We start from the raw sequence: 19,643 nt of genomic DNA, 5'->3' as shown, positions 1-19,643 counted from the left end.
GATTTGTGAGAGGAAAATTACCTCTCATTTAATTTTATACTTAGGTCCAAACGTTTTTCTTATGTACCCAGCAAAATTAATAACTGTTGCACCAAAAAACTGATATCAATTCCTCTCTTTATATCATGGTACAGTTTGTTTTCTCAAACTAGAGACCTTAAAAAATGCCTGGTTAACCACACAAGTAGAAGATGAGTACATACATCTTGATTCTGATCAACATTATACGAGATTGAGCCCTCCTACCCCCCAACCCTCTTCTCTTTCTGAGGCAATGAAAGAGATACAAGCACCACACGAACAATAATCACTACGGTCAAGCACAACAATATATAGACAGAAAAGGCGTGACTAAGAGGTTCACATTCCTTATGACCAGATAATCTTGACGTAATTTACAGGATGTTAACAGATCTAAAACTTATTGATCGTTCCCAACACCTAGGATCCACTGGGCAAGATGCGTCAAATATGGTTCTGCTTGGGAACTGCTGCTCAAGATTGGTCTCAAACTCTGAAGCTCAGCATTGAATTCCCTCTCAAATTTACTGCAATATATTAGTTAAAATTAGAGAGAGAGAGAGAGAGAGAGAGACAGGAGAAAGAGCGAGAGGTAATTGTATCCACACTTACAGAATGGAATCAGTGACTGCTGAGTTTCTAGTCATGACTTTTTGCGCCTGAGATGGGTTCCTCGATTTCAACGGCTTGGACCTTTCTGAGCCAAGTGAACCATCAGACTGTTCCTCTAACTTGGGAATGTCAACAGATGATGAAATTAACCACTGTGTTGCTGCTGCATATTGTAGGCACAATGATTTCAGCTTCCCCACTTTCTGCATTACAAAATATACTTATTAAGAAAGAGACTCAAACAATAACAATGATAACTGAATTTCCCCCAATCAGGTCTCATGGATTCATGGGCTAATTCAAGCTCCAATGCTCTTTCAAACTTAACTTCCAACTTCTGTATTTTAGGTTGAAATTTGAAATATGTTTTGAATAACATCTCTAATACAACTTTTTTGTTTTTTTCATATGATTTTTAATACAACTTTAAATAACAATTTAGTCCACCCAGTAGAGACAGACTTGCATTTCCAAATTATTATAATCTTTGTCCAAAAAATATTGATAAATGATAAGTAACAAACCTTGAGCAATTCAGGCAAAAGAAGCAGACATTCTCTCAGACACTTGTCCAGGAAAAAATCATGATGCTGGATAACCTGTTACAAAAAGGATTTTCATACATAACTCATGATACACTAGTTTATATATATGCATGTGTGTGTGTGTGTATACATATGCATACATATATATATATATATATATTCACACACGCACACACACACATATGTATGTGTACATATATATATATATATATATATACATATGTATGTATGTATTTATGTATATTATATGCAAAACAGATATGCAGCATCTAGGAGTCTAATTAGGAACATACCTCATCTATGCTTTTTGCAGTCTGAAGTCTACCATGCATCACATGCCAATTGGGTTCAAGAACCTGAAAACAAGGATTTCAAGAATGTTACTAAAAAAGCACATGCCCACTAGCATCCTAGAGTCAGTTTATTTTCTCTTCTTCCTCTTTCTCATATTTTCAGCCTTTCCTTGACAAAAAGTCAAATCCAAAAGTCCTTCACCGAGCTAGTGGCCTTAACTACAATGTAATGCAGATTTTTCCCAGACGAAAAAAAAAGACCCTTGAGGTTCAGTCATACAAAAAAAAACTGAAATAAAGAGGAACGGAAAGTCAAAATAAGAATGAGCATGTGTCATATTAGACACATCTGTTTCCAGATGCTTTTCCATCAAGGCCTTACAAAAGTATTCAGAGCAAATATGGTGCAAAGGATGCAAAGAAACCTGCCTCAAATGTTAGATAATGCAGAAGACTGTTAATAAATCTCAGCATGCTACGACAGAGGAGAGATGATCTAGAGATGGCGGTTCCACGAGTATTAAGAGCACGAACTCCCTGCAGTATTTTATTGCAATTAGAATACAACAGAAAAGTGGTAAAGACCATACTACATGAATAAGTTCAAGTCTATACTTGATGCAATTGCCAAGCCCCACAAAGCTGGCGTTCCACATGTTTACAGTGAAAAAGGAAGCGGAAAATCAACTGGTATTTTGTTAAGGCTTTTCTTGATATAACAATTGACAGTGGCCACCGAATCTGAAAACAGACAAAACATTGTGAGCAGAAGAATAATATTTCCTGGTCACATCATGGAAATGGTGCTAAAAAGTGATGCCACCAACAGATTGCAACAAAAGCTACCTCCACTCAGAATTTTTCTTTTTTTTTTTTCTTAAATCACTCAGAACATATCACGGAGCAAGCACAAAGAAAGTACCATTCAAATCATGTAATCCTTACAAGTGATCACTATTTTTACCTTGATAAAAAATGTTAAACATGGTCTAGAAAATATTGAAGGAACTAATAATACTTTTAATAAAACATTTAAACAGTATGGCAAATCACATCATTCAAGAGACTCATCAGTGAAGCTTATACTCCAACAAGTAGGTCACTTAAATTAACTTGTAAATCAAAGGCTCCATTAAGAACACAAATTGTAAAATTAACTACAACAAAAGAAATGCATACCTTATAGCTCAAGGAAAATGTCTCAAGACCAGTAATGCTTATTGCCTCCTCTAGGTCATTACTGTCGGATACATTCCTGATGTCAAGATCCTTCAATGTGCTCAATCCTTTAAGAACTGAAGATCTCTCCTGAGAGTTCAAACATAAAAAATTATATGATGCAGATCCAATCCAAAGTTTTCCCCTACAAACAAACGAAAAAGATAGGAATCACTTACCACACAACACGTTAAGTCCTCATGACAAGGATCTGCCGCAGCAGCTGTGGTACGCAAAGCTAGATCCAGCAGAGACTACATTTTGTTTTTTTGAAAAAAAGGTTAAATAAAAAAAATAAATTCATATAACTCAGATGGCTTGTCTTTTTAATAGTAATATTTATTTTGCAGTTTGCCTTATTAAGCTTTAGCAAATAGATGTAGAAGTTTTGTTGTACGCAGCTTATATGGTGTGTAATCATAAAAAAATAAAAAAGAGGGGAAAAGAAGAATAACCTGCACTTTTTCTACAGAAATTTCATCATGCTTTTTCAAGAGCACCTCTCGAGCTATATCCATAAAATGAACCAAGAAATCACCCTGCAATTTGATAGCACCTGTATTAGAATGACTAAATAAATCATTAGTAAAACATATGTCTATCGTACCGCTCCTATGTAGAATCTCAATCTAAATGTTGGACAAGAATACGATCTTGATCTACATTACGGAAATCAGTACAATATGGGTTTTACTCATGATCCTGCTATTCCAGAATGTAATAATGGTGTGTTTGGATATGATCATTTTAGGGAAGAATTCAAATTGGAAAACAAATTTATTCTAGAAAGTCAATTACCTTGTTTGTCTAAAATATAGAAAGGATAAGCTATGGGATTTTAAGCAGGTATTTGATGGCCGCAAGATACCTGCTTCAAATAACACCTAAACAGGCATTATTTGAGAATGTCTGTCTCTCTTTTGCTTTTCTCTCTCCCTACCTCACCTCCTGCCCCTCTCTCTCAACTATCTTCCTTTCCCCTCCCTCTATCAAACCCTCCCTATGCTGCCAACTCAATACTTTTCCAGCACACCAACTACATGTCCAGTCACCAACGTCACACTTTCACTGCCACCAATGTCATCTTCTCAGTTTTACAATTTGCTAACACTTGTTTTTTTTTTTCATTTTTTATTCCTCTTCCCCTCTTTCTCTTAGAGCTAGTAAAAGCTGAGCCAATCTATAAGATCAGCACAACCCGCACAAACCCAACCGAACCCGACTTGAAAAGTTAACAACCTAAGCTCAGATTAATGCAACCCAAAAGCAACCTGGACCTGAATCAAGCCCCACCCATCTCAAAATGACTTGAAACTTAAAATTGAATATAAAATACTATATTGTTTCCTTAATTTAAATTTCATTTAATTTAACAATGATAAACACAAAGCAAATTATAAAAATTGACATAAACTCACTCATTTCAATTAGTTCCAAAAGGCCAACAAGCGACCTGAATAACCTGAAGTGATTCAAACCTAAAATGACCCATACTCAAGTGACCCAAAACTGAAATAACCTAAACACAAACTGACCTGATCCAAACTTTCATGACCCAAACCCACTCAAACCTGACCCAACCCACCCAATTGCCACCCTACCCGCTCTCCATCTCTCTTTTTCCTCTATTCCAACATGTATAGTGGCAGAACTGCTTCTAAAACAATGGCAATATCTTTGAATATTTCTATGTTACATTTTTATTATCTCTCCTCTTTCTCCAAACCAGTCTCTTCTACCAAACTTTTTCCTCTTTCCACAGCAAGGGATGATGATATATGCCTTATTCTACCAATTTCATGACCCAACCAGGTCCTAACCCACTCAAACCCTAGCCAACCTGCCCAATTGCCACCCCTACTAGCTCTTGCCCTCTCGTTTTCCCCTCTGTTACCAGCAACATGTATAGTGGCAGAACTGCTTATGCAACCGTGGCCATATCTTGGAATATTTCTATGTTATGTTTCTACTATCTCTCCTCTTTCAATCCAAACCAGTCTCTTATACCAAATTTTTTTCCTCTTACCACAGCAAGAGATAATGATTTATGCCTTGATCGAGTTGTCAAGACTTGTCAATGTGTTGTTAGCAATTAGGCGTTGTCTCCGAATAATTGAGAAGTTGCATCACAACATTATGATAGGAGAGGACAAAGACAGAGTGACAAAGGAGAGGATTGAGATGCTGCAGTTTTGATTTTAAAGTTTTACCCATCAATCGAGCTAATTCCAATTTGACACACAATCTAAACAACAATTTACAATTTGTGGCAATTTTTGTTGCATCATTTTTAATTCCCTTCATTTCAAAATTCTGAAAAATTTTGAAATATCTCACCCAAACACAGATAAAGGAATTAAAGGTACAGCTCCATCAAGTTTCTATCACTCATGCAGTGAAGGACGTTTTCCATACCATAATTATTAAAGGCAATATTATCCATAAATTACAATATTCATCTACTTTTGAAATACTCTAACTTCCAGTTTATTTTCTTTTTCCTTATGCAGAAAGTAACACTTTCTTTTTTCTTTTATATTCTTGTTTATAGAGATCATATTCTTCACCCAATGTTTCCTTATTTTAGCTTTGTAACCTTCTTGGACCTTTCTCCCCACCTATCATTGGGTGTCTCTTAACAATTAGTTATGTCAATTATAATATTAGCATTTTCAGTTTATGCTCCCAACTTTCTTACTGCATTTATCCATTTATTGCTAATAATACCATTTAATTACAAACTTAATTACAAATTATAGTATAAAATTTTAGTTAAAAGAACTCCATCAAATATAGAGATAGATAATACAATGGATGATAATGAACATGGTAAAATTATTTTTGAGTAATATAAAAGGGTATAATGGCCTACAAATTTAAGCACTTATAATGGCTTTGGACAAATGCATTTTACAGTCTTGAGAATCATCCTCTCATCAAATGCACTCAACATGATTTCACTTAAAAAAATTTTCTAAGAAGCCACTTATAGTTTTCAATCCTTTATGCAGTTACTAAAATGGCACTTAAATTATAAAATGAAACCAGTGCGATGCTAATACCACTACTATTGCTATGCACTAAAACTACTGAAGCTTTAATGTTTTATGTTTTACTTGAATGTTTGGACATACACTTTGAATTTCTGTGACATCTAGAGTTCTTAGATTACTCCAAGTGATTTTTCAGAATTTGTAGACCCTTACAATCTTGTGATCCAATTTTAATTTCAAATCCTTGAACTGACAATAAGGTCAAAAGAAATACTCAATCCAGCAGTAGAAGATGAAGCTTGCTCTTCTACTTTTTTAAACTCATGAATGAATAATGTTTAAACACATAAATCTCCAGAGCAAAGAAACATAAAACACATAAATCCCCAAAGTTCTTCAACAAAGTGAATGACTAATGTTAAATAGCTGAGGAACACTCCTAAAATGTTAAAATATGATTCAAACGTAGGTCTTGCTAACAAAGTAGATACAACAATACCAAAAGAGAGGGAGGGGGGAAGAAACAGCTTTTTAAACGCATGAATATAATATACACAAAGCTCTTCACCTAAGTAGTAAAAATGTTAAATTGTTGATGAACTATTCCTAAAAGGTTAAAAGATATGGTTGGAATAGGTTTTGCTAACAAATCAGAAACACCAAACACACCTTGACCAAGTGTGAATACCGAGTATGCCCCCTATCAAAAACTTGGCACTACTAAGATGCATGTTCTGTGAAACTAGTCAGCATAGTACACTTACATTCATCAAAGTTTAGACATGATCAACACAAAGTGGTCCCTATATTGACCAGTTAACCCAACCACGTCCAAAAACCATATAATAAGCAAATATAGTAATTGATTTTCATCCCAAGTTCACAATATATTAATAGATTTACCTGGTCAAGAAGAAGATAGTGCTTTATAGACCGCAGCTTTCCTATTAGATCATACTACACCATTAAAGCATGCAAGTCATCATTAGAATATATAGCCAAAGGTCCAGCAAATTCTCTGAATGGCAATTCATTGACAGATCAGATACATATAAAAAATTAAATTAAAAAAAATTGAAAAGCTAGCATGTAATTACTAAGTAATAACAATTCATGCTCACCTTTTCTTTAATGAGATTTAAGAGCTCACCACTGGCAAAGTCATAAGCAGCTTTTACACACTCAAGATAGTGATGGTTGGATCCAAAAGTCATTAATTTAGAATTTTCAGACACAGGGACCTGCAAACAATATCCAGTCAGAGGTATGTCATAATGCAAAAAGGAGGACAAATGAGTTTCGTGCTTAAAGAATCAAACCTGAACATTGTGCCCACATTCTCTCATGACATTCAGATATTTCCCTGTAGTCAATATTATACCAGCAATATTTGCCAGGAAGCTAGGAATGTCCTCCTTGAGACTGTAACGTTCCCTCCAATATTTGGCTTCATAATCTTGAGTAAGGCTCTCCTAAAAAACCTAAAATATATAAGCATGCAAAGCACAAATTTGGAGCACAAATAAATGTGAATAAAATAAATATACCTTTTGGAGAGACTTGTTCTCAGCAATAAAAAATTCACCATATGGATCATCAATCACTCCTTCATAGATCCACCTAAAATCATTGGAATTTCTTCATGATCAAAATTTCAATTATAATGCTTCATAAAACCCTCATGCAAAAACTAAAAGAGTAGTATTCTCAAATCACAACTCTTCAGGAAGTAAGAAACTTAGCAAATTTTCATGTTGAACACATATCAACCAGCTCTGAAGTAAATCTAAGATTTAGCAAAAGGAAAATCTTTAAGCAAATGACATAAATCTTCATGACAAGTAAAAGTAAAACATTTTCTAAGGATAATGTTTAGATCTAAAAAGAATATATACAAATCATAGATAGATGTCAGAGGGTCAAGCTAGAAAACAGATCGTGAAAGAATTAAGTCATGAATGACATTTGACGCATGCAACTTTTGGCCATCAAGGTAGAACCTCTACTCTAAAACAAAATGCCCATCAATAAAATTATTGTTGAATAGTTATACATTTTCTGTATAAGTTTAAATTTTGACGATGCTTAGACCATTCATAGCTGTCTCAACCAAAAAGAAACATAATTTTCTTCCATGCATGATTTCCTTGTCAGGATAATGCAATTTGCAGAATAGAGTGCTACTTATCATCTCTAGTGACATGGTGACCTTTTCATCACTAACTATACGATTTTTTGCCATTACTTCAACTCATTTATATCAAGGGTGCCAACTAAATATAACATGGATGGTAATAAAGAAAGCTAATTATCAATTCAGTAAAACACATATGACCAGACCACAAAAATGAGAGCAACCCCTTCACTCCATCTAAGACCAAATTTGGGCTTCGAAAAACAGTACTAACCCTGCCTAACAATCATAATCCAAGCAACCCTCTCCGAAAACCAAACCTTCAACCAACACAATCCTAGCATAAATCCACAAACTCTGACCAAAACCTTTATTTCCAACTAAACCTGTTCAATCATTACATTCAAACAGGCCAAGATGATCAGACCTGCCACATATATACGTATGTTTAATTTTTCTCGTTCTTATTTTAGATAGTTTTTCCTAAACCTATAAAATAATATATATATATATATATATATATATATATATATATATAAAACAGTGAAATAATTGACAAAATCCCTTAGAAACACATGTCTCCACTCTCTAACAACATATTTTGTTGCAAAACTAGAATGCGCAGCCAGAAAAGCACGAAGTTCTTTGAAGCATAACAAGGTAAAATAAAAACTCTTGAAACATAACAAAGGAGAACTTTTATGCATAGGTCAACAACAAAAATCAGATAAACAGCAGGTATTACAGGGGTTACCTTTCCAATATGCTAAGGTATGCATTGCTAGCAGATTGGGTCATTTTCTCTAGCAATGACCTCACTGCATTATCACCGGCCATAGCCTTAGCCTGAAAGCAAATAGTCAAATCAGAGAAGAGGAAACAAATATCAAATTCTTAACTTACAACACTGTAATAAAATAAATAACACTATCTTCCCATATAAATCAATTAAGACAATCATCTCACCTGGCTCTGTAACAGATTAAGCACTGCAGAACCTGCATAATTATTAGCTGAAGCCTTCTGTATCACTGTGGACAATGCTTGCATGGACCCCATCATGGGCTGCCAACACATGGGAGAAAACGACTTCAGGGAAACACTCTAGAAACTGAAGCATTAAGCTAAGAGAGTCAAACCTGACAATAAAACCACAATCCTTGAATGGAAAGTCTTCCAAGTCGAAATTGGTGTTCAAGCTGTGCAACCATGGCTTGATAATCCTGATCAAGAAAGTTGGCACAAGGTGAAGGAAAAAAATTATACAGAATGTCAGACAAGTGATCATGAAATTATCTAACACCAGAATCAGCTAAAATATGAAGGAAATCAACATAGCAATTGTGTAGATATGGATGATAAGTAGAACATTAACATACTGACCCAGGAACTGTATGCTTCCACTATAATTGATATTGAGTCATAAAATTGGTAAAGGAGTTGAAATTTTCTTTTAAGCCCTATTTGAACTCCAAAAAACCATTTTCCATTCACCTAATAGACCCCAAAGATCACAATTTTCCAACAAATAAGCCCATCATTTATCACATTGAATTAGATAACAATAGCCATTGCAATCAACAATAATGTTTAAAAAGATGGTGGAAGAACAATCAGTCCCTGTCACTTTTTGAATAGAAAGAAATAAGAATGAACAGCAGTGCAATATAAGCTAATCAAAAGAATTGTAACCTAAAGAACCTACCAAAAGGAGTGCCCTCAATGCAGCAGCAAAGGCATGATTGACTAGGCCATTCTTGAACTGAGATCTGGACTCAACAAACTGGTCAATCAAGAGAAAGCTCTCACACAAAGGAAATATCCGTCTTGCAAATTCCTGCAATGATCTCTCAATCAGGTAAAATAATTGTTGAAGGCAAGTGACAAAATTCACACATTTTAAATTTGCAACCCCATCCTGTCATTGATTAACGTTCACTTTCTAATATAGGCAGGAAATTATCAAAGAATGGCCTCCAGCATCCTCCAGGATAAAAAAATCCATGGAGCTGCTGGTTGATCGATATGCTCTCAAATGAATTTTGATTTTTTTTTTTATAGTTTTTTAACTTGAGCAATGTTCTGGACTTTAGATCAAGTCCACTTCTAGAATCCCTAGAGTAATCCACAGCCAGACAGGAAGCTATGAAAAGGTGCATTGAGTTACGGAATTGAACCCAAGGCTAAAACAAATGCCTCATTTCATAGGTACTGAAGCATAAGCCATAGGTTCTCCTAGCAGCATCACAAAGCACCAAGGTTTTTCAATCACCATAACAGAAAATTCCAGAGACAAAACAATTCATTCACAAAGGATAGCATAAACACTTGATTGTGCCAACAGAAGGAAAAATTTTCACCTGAAGTGCTAAATCCATAGATGCATCAACCTGGAAAGTAACAGCATCATCCTTTCCATGCACTCTTTTGATTGAAATGTATCGTCCTTCAATTCCAACCAAAGCAAATAGGAGATCATCAATAACAATAAGTTCCTACAAACCAAGTTAACTGATTAATAACTAAACTAGTTGCAAAATCCTCATAGGTTAAACCACTTCATAAAAACAGAGCACAAGTATTAGATTAATAGTAATTTAAAGTAGAAACCATGCAAAGCAGAATGCAGATTACTGTACATAATGAAGACAACATGTTGGTGAACAAATATGTGTCTTTGTTATTTATAGTAATTAGGAAAAAACATGAAAAACATGCTGGCATGTTGTTGAATTTTTCTTTCCAAGGATGTGCAACCCCAAAACACCTAATAACCTGGTCAGGATTCAACATTTTCACCCAACCTCATGCAAACTAGAAAGAACACCAGTTTAGAAAAATGATCAACTTGTATTGAAAGTGGCAAGACAAGAGAGAGGCACTGAATAAAAGACCACAATTCAACTCATGAGTCACAAGTACCTAAAATTAAAATCCCAGCAATAGACATATAAGATAAACTACAAACTAATTAGATAATTCCGTGGTTGACATCACTTCATATGCCAAAAAACAAAAGATTAATTTGACAGTCCAAGGAAAAAGAATATCAGGTGGGCCGAATTTTCAAAATGTGAAACTGCAATTCTGAGCTCCACATAAGCCAATCAACCAACAACAGCACAGGAACCCTCACTCTATCACTAGAGCACAGCTCATGCACCATAGCACTACACGCATCCTATCTTACACAAAATTTACAAAACACATGACACAGTAAAACCTCTATAAATTAATATTCTTTGGGCCATGAAAATTTATTAATTAATCAATATTATTTAATCAATAAATTAATAATTTATTAATTTATACATTAATTAATAAAAAATTAATTTATCAAGGTATTTTTTTATTTTTTTCCAAAAATTGAACTTAATACATGTATTATGTATTGTGATTATACAAATATTACCTAATTACTGAATTTTGATATACCATTGTTCTATGTATACTTAATTAATATACTTCGTGAACATTAAGTCAAGCAAAAACATCATATAGTATCACAAACGGTAAAACTAAACACAGTGGCTTCTAATCTCAAAGGTATAAAGAAATCAACAATGACAAATAAAATGCGCAAAGCATTGCGTAAGTACAACATAGAATATCCAAATTGCACCCAAAAGCAATTGCAACAGTGGGTGACAGAAAAGTTTAACTTGCAAGTGAGTCGAGCAATAATATCAAATACGATCAAGAGATCATCAAAGTATTTATCAACCAACATTGAAAAAGGTGATGCCAAATGATACAAAACTGCAAAATTGCCTGAGCTAGATAAGGTTCTCTATGAGTGGTTTGTTCAATACCAAAAAAGGTTAGAAATGAGGTCCAAAGAAACATCAAGTTCAAAAAAAACAAGTAACATTGAAATCATATTTTACAAAAGCCTCTTAATTGAGTTATGTATATATAATTTTTATGTAAAATGAGATTATTAATTTATATATCAAGTGGGACCTATATGTTTTTTTTAAAATGTATTATCTTATAAATTTAGCAAATTATTAATTTACCAAATAAATCCCAAGCCAGGACCGGCCAAAATTATTATTTAATCGAGGTTATTAATTTATAGAGGTTTTACTGTACTTCTTTCATTACAAACTCAATATTGTCTCCAATCAGTAATTAGTAGAACAAAAACATAACTTTACTAAGTTTTAGCCCAAAAAAAATCATTCCACAACAGAAGAAATTTACATTTTGCAATAAGCAATCAATTCAAAAATAAATAAATGTTCCACTTCTTTTAACATCATAGAATTGTAAAAAAAATAATAATAACAAATTAGACAATTGAGCAGGAACTAGCATAGTTCAAGCGAAAAATACCTGAACCGCGGCATCATAACAACCAATTGGATTTTCCAATCCAGAGCTGATTAGAGGCAAAAACAAAAGGATTAAGCTTAGACAAAGAATTAAAATGAGGAGAGCCATAAAATAAAGAACTGAACATTAAATACCTGCACGAATCCAAGGAAAAACCCTTCGCATCAGCTGCGAACCGAGATGTCCCCTTTATTTCCTGAAAGGACCATTAATCTACCATTACCAACTAAAAGAAGCTACATTGGAAAAAAATGAAAAAAAGAAATATTGCTAGGTTTTTGGAAACGTGTTACTTTTTTTTTCTGATTGTTTCTCCGGAAAGCACAAGGGAATGTACAAAGCAAAAAAAAAAAAGTTACAGATTTAAAAACATTTAAAAAAGAAAAGAAAATACGCGAAATTTTGGAAATGCAGTTCTATTTCCGATTGTTTCTCGAGAAAGTGAGGGAAAAAAGGAGGACCTGGTGAAATCGGCCGGTGAGGAAAGGTCTATCGAGGTTCCAGCGAGGGGTGGAAGGGCAACTGGATTCCATATCTCTGTCTTTCTTATTTTTATTTCAAAAGATTTGAATCAAAAATGTGCGAAATCTCTGTTCTGCTTAATTTTGAGTTCTTTGAGTCTTTCACAGTGCGGTTATTCTCAATTTTTCACTGCGTAAAGTTAAAATATACGCAATAAAAAAAGTCGAGGAAAGTAAAATTTTTTCGAAAAGCTATAACATAAAAAGAAACATGTTCTAACTTTTACTTTTTCCTTCCGACCAAACAATAAAATAAATAAATAAAGAAATTCAATTTTATTAGTTTTAAAATTTTAAAATTAACTAATTAGAAAAGAAAATAAAGGGATGTTAAATTGAAATGATAAATTAATTAAGTATGTTTTAGTATCGAAATAGTTATGCTACGCTAATTATTATTTATATTTAAACCAATATATAATGTTATATTATTAAGAAAATCAAAAGAAAGATATAGAAAAGATGAAGGAAAAGTTTAACGATAAGATATATCAAGAAAATCAATTATACAAATTAATATAACCAAATAATATGATTGGAATATTTAAATATACGCAATTCATATTGTAACGTAAAAAACTTTATTGTTAATTTTATGACTTAATTAATTATGCCTTATTAAATTTATTTCTAAATATTTTAAAACTAAAACAATATAAGGCATAAGAAGGAGAGATTTAAAATTTGGAAAATGTTTTTCCCTATTAAATTTCAGAAATAAATAATAACTAATGAAATATTTGCAAGAACTAAATATCACTAATAAATAAAAATAAAGGTTTTACAAAACATTAATTAATAAAAATTATAAATTGATATCCTAAACCACAGTAATTAATAAAGTCTTTGATTTCCTGTTCAATTGCAATTACTAGAAGTTTCAGGCTATGTGCCAACAATTTAGTGAGAAAGAAATTGCAGTATGCCTCAAGCCAGTCAGCCACCCTACCTTCCACCCCAAATCTCTAATAAATAATAACCAGAGAGAGGGGTCAATACAATATATAACAATTGTTTGTCCTTAGCTGTGGTACATGGCAAAATTGTAATCAGAACCCAAAGGTTCCATATCCAAGGTGAATAGAGCTTCCCAAAGTTTTGCTTACTAGTTGTTAGTCAGTATTAGATTAACTATACCTACATTTTCACCAAAACCAGGCCTTCATCCATGTTTTCCATTCGCCCTGCCTGTGTTCAGCTTTGATATCTTTTTCATGTAATCAGAACTACATCTATGGTAGAGCCAGAATTAGCATCAAGCGTCTGCAGGTGCGTGTCGCATAGCACACAAAAAATTTTGGAGAAGAGAGAGCCAATGGTGCTTGTTAAGCCCCCTTAGTTTTGTGGATAACATAACCCAATAATACTGGAATTCCAAGGCTATACACCGGAAAATGAAGTAATGGATTCATCTCATAAGCTTTCATAAGGGCTCTGCAATTCTGTAAGAAAAGCAACACATTCAAGTAAGAGATAGGTATAAGGGAAAATAATGGATCTTGCATAACTTTTGCATTAACAGATAGGGGAAAGGAAAAAGGCAAAAGATACTTAGAGCCTCAGAACTTCAGACAGTGGCAGTTGCCAGATTTTAAAGATTCACTACCAAAATTCAAAAAATCAATACATCTTAATTCCCACATTAATTTTAACATAGTGTCATTAGTGAGTTCTATGAACTTAAAAATATTAGCGGACTAGAAGATTTAAATGCTTAGCCAACTAAATTATTGGCTGCAATCTTTCAAATCATAGAATGAAACATATAATACCAAGAGTTACTACTATCCTTTGTAGAAAAGCAATCAAAGTCCATGTGATTCATTCCCACCAATTTCTAGACGAGACAATACTAAGAGGAGGAGCCAATGTGCATCAAGTACCTCAACATCCACTTTGTTCCAAATAAACTAATACGAGTTAGAAGATTTACCTTGAAATGCTTCCAACAGATTGCCAAGCAAAGAACCAAAAGGATTGACCGCATCCAACGCCCATCAAAATGGAATTTTGATCTTCTATTGCCTCGGGAATCATACCTAAGAGATCTCTTATTCAGTCTACTGTAGTCATCTGCTTTCTTTCCTGAAATTGATAGAAAATTATCTCTATGGACAGCTCTCTCAGCTGCCAGAGCTCCCGCGAAGAAAATAGCTGGTAAAACCACAAAGATGAGATGAGGAAGAACAACTACCATGATATCGGGAGATCCAATATAATCATTTCTCTTATTATTGGAGGATTTCACCACCCAGCCCATGTATGTCATGTATCCCCTATCTCCACCATCAGTGAAAACTTGTCCCACGAACCAGGGAAATAAAACAAGGTAGAATAAGTATCCCAGGAAACCAAACCATGCTATAGGAACCCTGCAGAGCTCTTGCAGAACCCATGCTATGCCATTTATGAGGCCTTTTGCAGCGAGAAAATTCTTGTAAGTGTGTTGTTTCCTTGAAAATATGAGAAAAGCTCTTGGGATAAGAAGAAGTAAGAGTAGAAAGTACATAGTCAACCAAAGAATTGGGTAATACAAGGCCGCCCATTGACAACCCATGACAAAAAACTCCTTCCAAGTCCACAATACCTTAGCATGAAGCCCATTTACAGAAAACGGTCTTAGTTCAGTTAAAGTTGTTCGGCCCATGATGTCGGTTGCTTCTATTTGCAGCCAGAATCTATCTGCAGAGGGGTCTTCAAATGCTTTATAATTCCAAGGAACTGAGTAAAGATCTCCCCTAGAGGATCTATCTACATGCTTGGTCATTGTTGCCTCCATAACATTATCAAGATTTCCATATCTTGAATCATAGATTTTAGCCACAACTGACACAACTGGGGAAACAGAAAACACAAGAGCTCTCACTGTCTCATAAGATGAAGGAAGCATATGTTCACATTCATACTCGTTGTGAGATGAAGATGTTGACATGAAACGTGAGTCAAGTGGAAATGTGGGTATTATAATAGTCTTTTTGGACCCTGACTTAAAGTCTATACCAGCAAATGAAACATGACCTCTATCAATGGCCAAGATTCTCATGGCTCTACTCTTCCTCCAGTCACCCATCTCCCATTCCCAAAATTCTTCAACCGGTGGGGCTCCAAATGAACAATTCTTAATGCCTTCTGAAGGTATTTGATGTACATTAAACTGGAAAAACTTCTGTGAAGACAGTAAAAGATGATTTGACAAGTGGTGCCTCTTTAAGTTCTTTCCAAATCCTGAATGAAGATGCCCACATATATATGCTGAAAGGGAATGCTTGAGGAAAATATCTTTCAGGGTCCTTCCAGATTGTGAGGATGCTGAAAATGAAAGAGGGAAATGCCCAAAAGTTATCTTGTTCACTGGTTTAGCTGATTGAGAATCCCATTGTGCTAGCTCCAAATCTATTTCAGTCAATAGTTGGTCAGTTGGATGCCCAAAAAGATTAGTTGGGCCTCGTAAACCAACAGACATTGTGCTGTCCAACCCCACGAACAGATATTTTTGCTCACCAGCCTGGTGATGGTACAAACAAATAAGATAAATAACCAAAAACTTTCCTATGATTAAAATCTTAAGAATGGACAAACACGCCTTTGTGCCTATGCCATAACAATTCATAATTGAAGTTTTCAATTTGGCAAGAGATTCTGAACCCATGATCATTCATATCTTTGCATCATGAGAGACATAAAGAGAACATTAGAGTTCATTGCACTTTCCTCATGGAGTTATTAACTAATTATCTACAGATGAGTGAAGCAAAACATACAAAGCAATGGACTACTTCGAATATTTGCATAATATGAAAGCCAGCAATAGTAATATTTCCATGAATTTGAAATTCAACCATTAATGCCAAAAGATAGCTACAGGAAAAAAAAACAAAAAACCAATTACTCAGGCTGCATAAAAGTCTGAATAAAATTTGCAGAAAATGAGTTTATGGGAACAAATGAGACTTTTATGTTTCCTGTTAACATCTACCTTTCTGTTTCCAGCTAAACCCAAAAATAATAGATAATTAAGATAGAGAGAGAGAGAGAGAGAGAGAAGGGACCTGAAGAGTGATGCTATTTACATGTCCGCTTCTTCCCAATTGCCCATTGATGCTATACTTTGAGTAGAAATCAAATGAACCACCAACCACTGGCACACCAAAATTATCATGATTCCCTCTAAGATCATAGAAGATGCTCTTATCAAATCCACTCCTTTTCACAACATCCTCCATTATATTCTTGTATTCCACCCATTCCTCTTCATTCTGCCTCATTACTAGCAAATCCTTGCTTTTCCCATCTGTCGATTGAAGACATATTATTTAAGATGAATCAACCAGTGTGATCACTAATAAAGGTGGTGCATAACACCATAACGATACATACCAAACAAATATATTGTGGACTCTTGTCATATTGCAATAAGTCATAATCTTGATGACTTCAGGAACAAGAACTATAGCCAGGCAAGGCAGAGTTAAGGAATTTACCATCCTAGACACCTTGGATGCATTTGTGACCTTAAGTTGTTACACTAGCAGGATCTTATGAGAATAGACAAAAGGGACTTGAAAAAGTTGGAATGTGTTTGAAATTAAAAGGATAAAGAAATGCCTACATTATCCAAGTTTCAGGCTCTGTGCCCTTTTGATACTCAATGCCAGTGGGAATAAACAATAGAAACCAAATTACTATTTCAAAAAAGAAGTAATATGGTTGCCATTTCTTTTTCTCTTTTTTAAGAACGTCATATAAATTCCTTCAAATGCGTAAAAATAGAAAAATTTACCACTGATAGCCCGTGGATTTTCTTCTGCTCTCAGGTTTTCAGTCCAGGTGAGAAGATGACACTAAGATGAAAGTAGATAGACATAACAAGCACACTAGAGCACAGACCATTGTGGCACATTGTTATGCCTTTGCAGCAACATTCTGACTAAACTATTGCCTTAACAAGCATCAACATCTATCATATGGAAAATTATAATCAGAGTTGGAAGCTCATAGATGCACATAGAATTTCTAAACAGAACATTTAATTAACTGGATAAATTAGAACAGTTAAATCAAGCTAACACATAATTTCCCCAACCACAATATGCAGTAACAGGCTCTTTACCAAATCCTACCCGCATCCAAGCAAAGTTAACAAATAGCCTACTGATACAAAGCCATTGAATTTATAGACTGATATTATGAACAAGAACATCCATAAAAATTCAATTTTAAACAAAAATTATTAAGGACGACCTGCATATAATTTCCTTCCCCATTTCAAACCCAAAGTCAGCCATAACAAAGGAAAACCTTCCATACAAACAAAAAATTCAACACAAACCCAAAATTCAGGATCATGATTTCTCATAAAACAAAGGCTCAAGCATGAAATATTCACCCATCGAGCCAAAATCATCAAAGTTAAAAGAAAAGAAGAAGGTAAACGAAACATAAATTTAGACCTGTGAGATCACCAGTGATGAGGACAAGAGATGGGTTGATCATGGAAAGAGCAGGAGGCAGAAGGGTCTTAAAGTCAAAGGCTCTGTCAGGATGGTGAACACTGAAATGGAGATCAGAGAGCTGAACCACCCATACCACTGATTCTGGACCACCTTTTACATCAATGACTGTTCTATGAGGAGAAAATGAGGATGTTTGGTCTTGTTGTTGAGCATGATAAGTGGGTACTTTCAGGCATAACAAAAACAGAAGGAAAATCAAAACGAGAATGCCCATGTTCCCAACTATCATTTGTTTTTCTCAGAAATGGTGGTCTTGCTTTGGTTTGGACTTTGGACCCTTTGGTTCCCTCTTCAATGAACTAGCTTTATGGATGTCGCTGGCAAAGTCGTCTGTCAAACAAAAATTATATAAAAAAAAAATACCACCTCCATTTTTGTGTTTCAATTTTCAATGACATATTATGTTTTTTTTCATTTCAATTAGTATTTTTAATTTTATCAAAAAATTATAAAAATCCTTAAAATAAATAAATTAAATAACTTTATATTACAATTATTTTTATTAACATAAGACTAAAGCCTCCAAGTCGGGCTCTGCTCCATTTATGGGCACCTCTATGATAAGATATTGTTTTGTAATTTACTCTGATCCTTATTATTTGACCCTTTAATTTTCTTTATTATTTTTTTTAGTTTTGCAATTAATTTTTTCGAACTTCTCATTTGATTCTTGAGTTCTTTTATTTATAAAAAAAAAAATTCTCCAATACTTTTTTATGTATTTAGTATATCCAATTTCTTAATTTTTAATGTACTTTTTTTATATAATTATTTTGACACTTTCAATATATATTTTGAATTTTGCTTTCATGTGATTTCTTTTTTTATTTTTTCTATGTCACTTTAGTTTTTTCAATTACAATTTTGGACATGATCAAAGGAAATCTATTTTTTTTTATCAAAAACATAAACTAATTGCTAATTTTATCCTCTTATTTTGAAAAATTGAACATAATTATATTTATTGTGAATATTATTTGAGTAACACTAAATATAATAATATGAAAACATTTATGTCAATTATGTTTAAACCTTTTTTCTGAAAAGTATGTTTAAACTTATTTATTTATTTTAGATATTATTTCATTAGGTATAATATTTGAAAAAACTCCTAAATTATTCAAAAAAATTTAAATAAGCTTTTATTATATTACTTTTGATCAAAACTTATATATTTTTTAAGTTGGATAAAATAGATCTTTCTTATAAATAGTTAACTAATCATCATTAGTTAAAATACTACTTGTTATTTTTATACTCATGTGATGTTGATGTAAAAAGTAAAAATGACATATAATCGTATTATCATGTCACATTAATATGATATATTATCATTTTTTAAGATATATCAACAAACCACATATCACCACGTGAAATAAAAAGACAAGTAACATTTTAATTAATAATTAGTCAATTATTAATTATAAAAATTTATTTAATTTAAAATAAAAATAT

General features: G+C 33.5%; 2 protein-coding genes across 4 annotated transcripts; both read right to left on the bottom strand.

Moving 5' to 3' along the window:
- LOC18599268 (gamma-tubulin complex component 2) lies at positions 65–12,733 on the bottom strand. Of its 2 annotated transcripts, XM_007029164.2 has the most exons (21): positions 12,616–12,733; positions 12,289–12,350; positions 12,155–12,200; positions 10,177–10,311; positions 9,522–9,653; positions 8,956–9,039; positions 8,783–8,881; positions 8,571–8,662; positions 7,230–7,302; positions 7,002–7,154; positions 6,804–6,923; positions 6,586–6,639; positions 3,145–3,228; positions 2,869–2,943; positions 2,651–2,779; positions 2,087–2,212; positions 1,901–2,008; positions 1,472–1,534; positions 1,158–1,232; positions 634–836; positions 65–548 (listed from the first exon to the last, which is right to left on the bottom strand). In XM_007029164.2, the coding sequence occupies exons 1-21, from the start codon at positions 12,685–12,687 to the stop codon at positions 422–424; spliced, it is 2,112 nt and encodes a 703-aa protein (XP_007029226.2). In that variant the 5' UTR covers positions 12,688–12,733; the 3' UTR covers positions 65–421. The 2 variants fall into 2 exon arrangements, with proteins under 2 accessions (XP_007029226.2, XP_007029230.2); XM_007029168.2 differs by lacking the exon at positions 12,616–12,733 and having other exon boundaries at positions 10,177–10,262; positions 12,289–12,307.
- Positions 13,420–18,521, bottom strand: LOC18599266 (putative metallophosphoesterase At3g03305). Of its 2 annotated transcripts, XM_018120499.1 has the most exons (5): positions 18,126–18,207; positions 17,456–17,632; positions 16,725–16,966; positions 14,609–16,180; positions 13,420–14,117 (listed from the first exon to the last, which is right to left on the bottom strand). In XM_018120499.1, exons 3-5 carry the CDS (start codon positions 16,938–16,940, stop codon positions 14,001–14,003), a joined length of 1,905 nt encoding a protein of 634 aa, XP_017975988.1. In that variant the 5' UTR covers positions 16,941–16,966; positions 17,456–17,632; positions 18,126–18,207; the 3' UTR covers positions 13,420–14,000. The 2 variants fall into 2 exon arrangements, with proteins under 2 accessions (XP_017975988.1, XP_017975987.1); XM_018120498.1 differs by lacking the exon at positions 17,456–17,632 and having other exon boundaries at positions 18,126–18,521.

This window comes from Theobroma cacao, chromosome 5 (assembly GCF_000208745.1).
Source record: "Theobroma cacao cultivar B97-61/B2 chromosome 5, Criollo_cocoa_genome_V2, whole genome shotgun sequence".
Taxonomy (NCBI): Eukaryota; Viridiplantae; Streptophyta; class Magnoliopsida; order Malvales; family Malvaceae; genus Theobroma; species Theobroma cacao.
Note: the sequence above shows the minus strand (reverse complement) of the source record. Positions and strands in the feature narration are given on the sequence as shown.

Bases quoted from the DNA above. Each gene is read 5' to 3' on its own strand.
- LOC18599268 (XM_007029164.2), bottom strand. From the start codon at position 12,687: ATGGAATCCAGTTGCCCTTCCACCCCTCGCTGGAACCTCGATAGACCT. The intron at 12,351-12,615 runs GTCCTCCTTTTT...TGGTCCTTTCAG, and splicing joins TCACCGGCCGATTTCACCAG to GAAATAAAGGGGACATCTCG. The intron at 6,640-6,803 runs GTGAGCATGAAT...TTAATGGTGTAG, and splicing joins TAAATCTCATTAAAGAAAAG to TATGATCTAATAGGAAAGCT.
- LOC18599266 (XM_018120498.1), bottom strand. From the start codon at position 18,417: ATGATAGTTGGGAACATGGGCATTCTCGTTTTGATTTTCCTTCTGTTT. The intron at 16,181-16,724 runs GTCCCTTCTCTC...TACCATCACCAG, and splicing joins TAAATAGCATCACTCTTCAG to GCTGGTGAGCAAAAATATCT. The intron at 14,118-14,608 runs GTAAATCTTCTA...CTTTTCTTACAG, and splicing joins TCTGTTGGAAGCATTTCAAG to AATTGCAGAGCCCTTATGAA.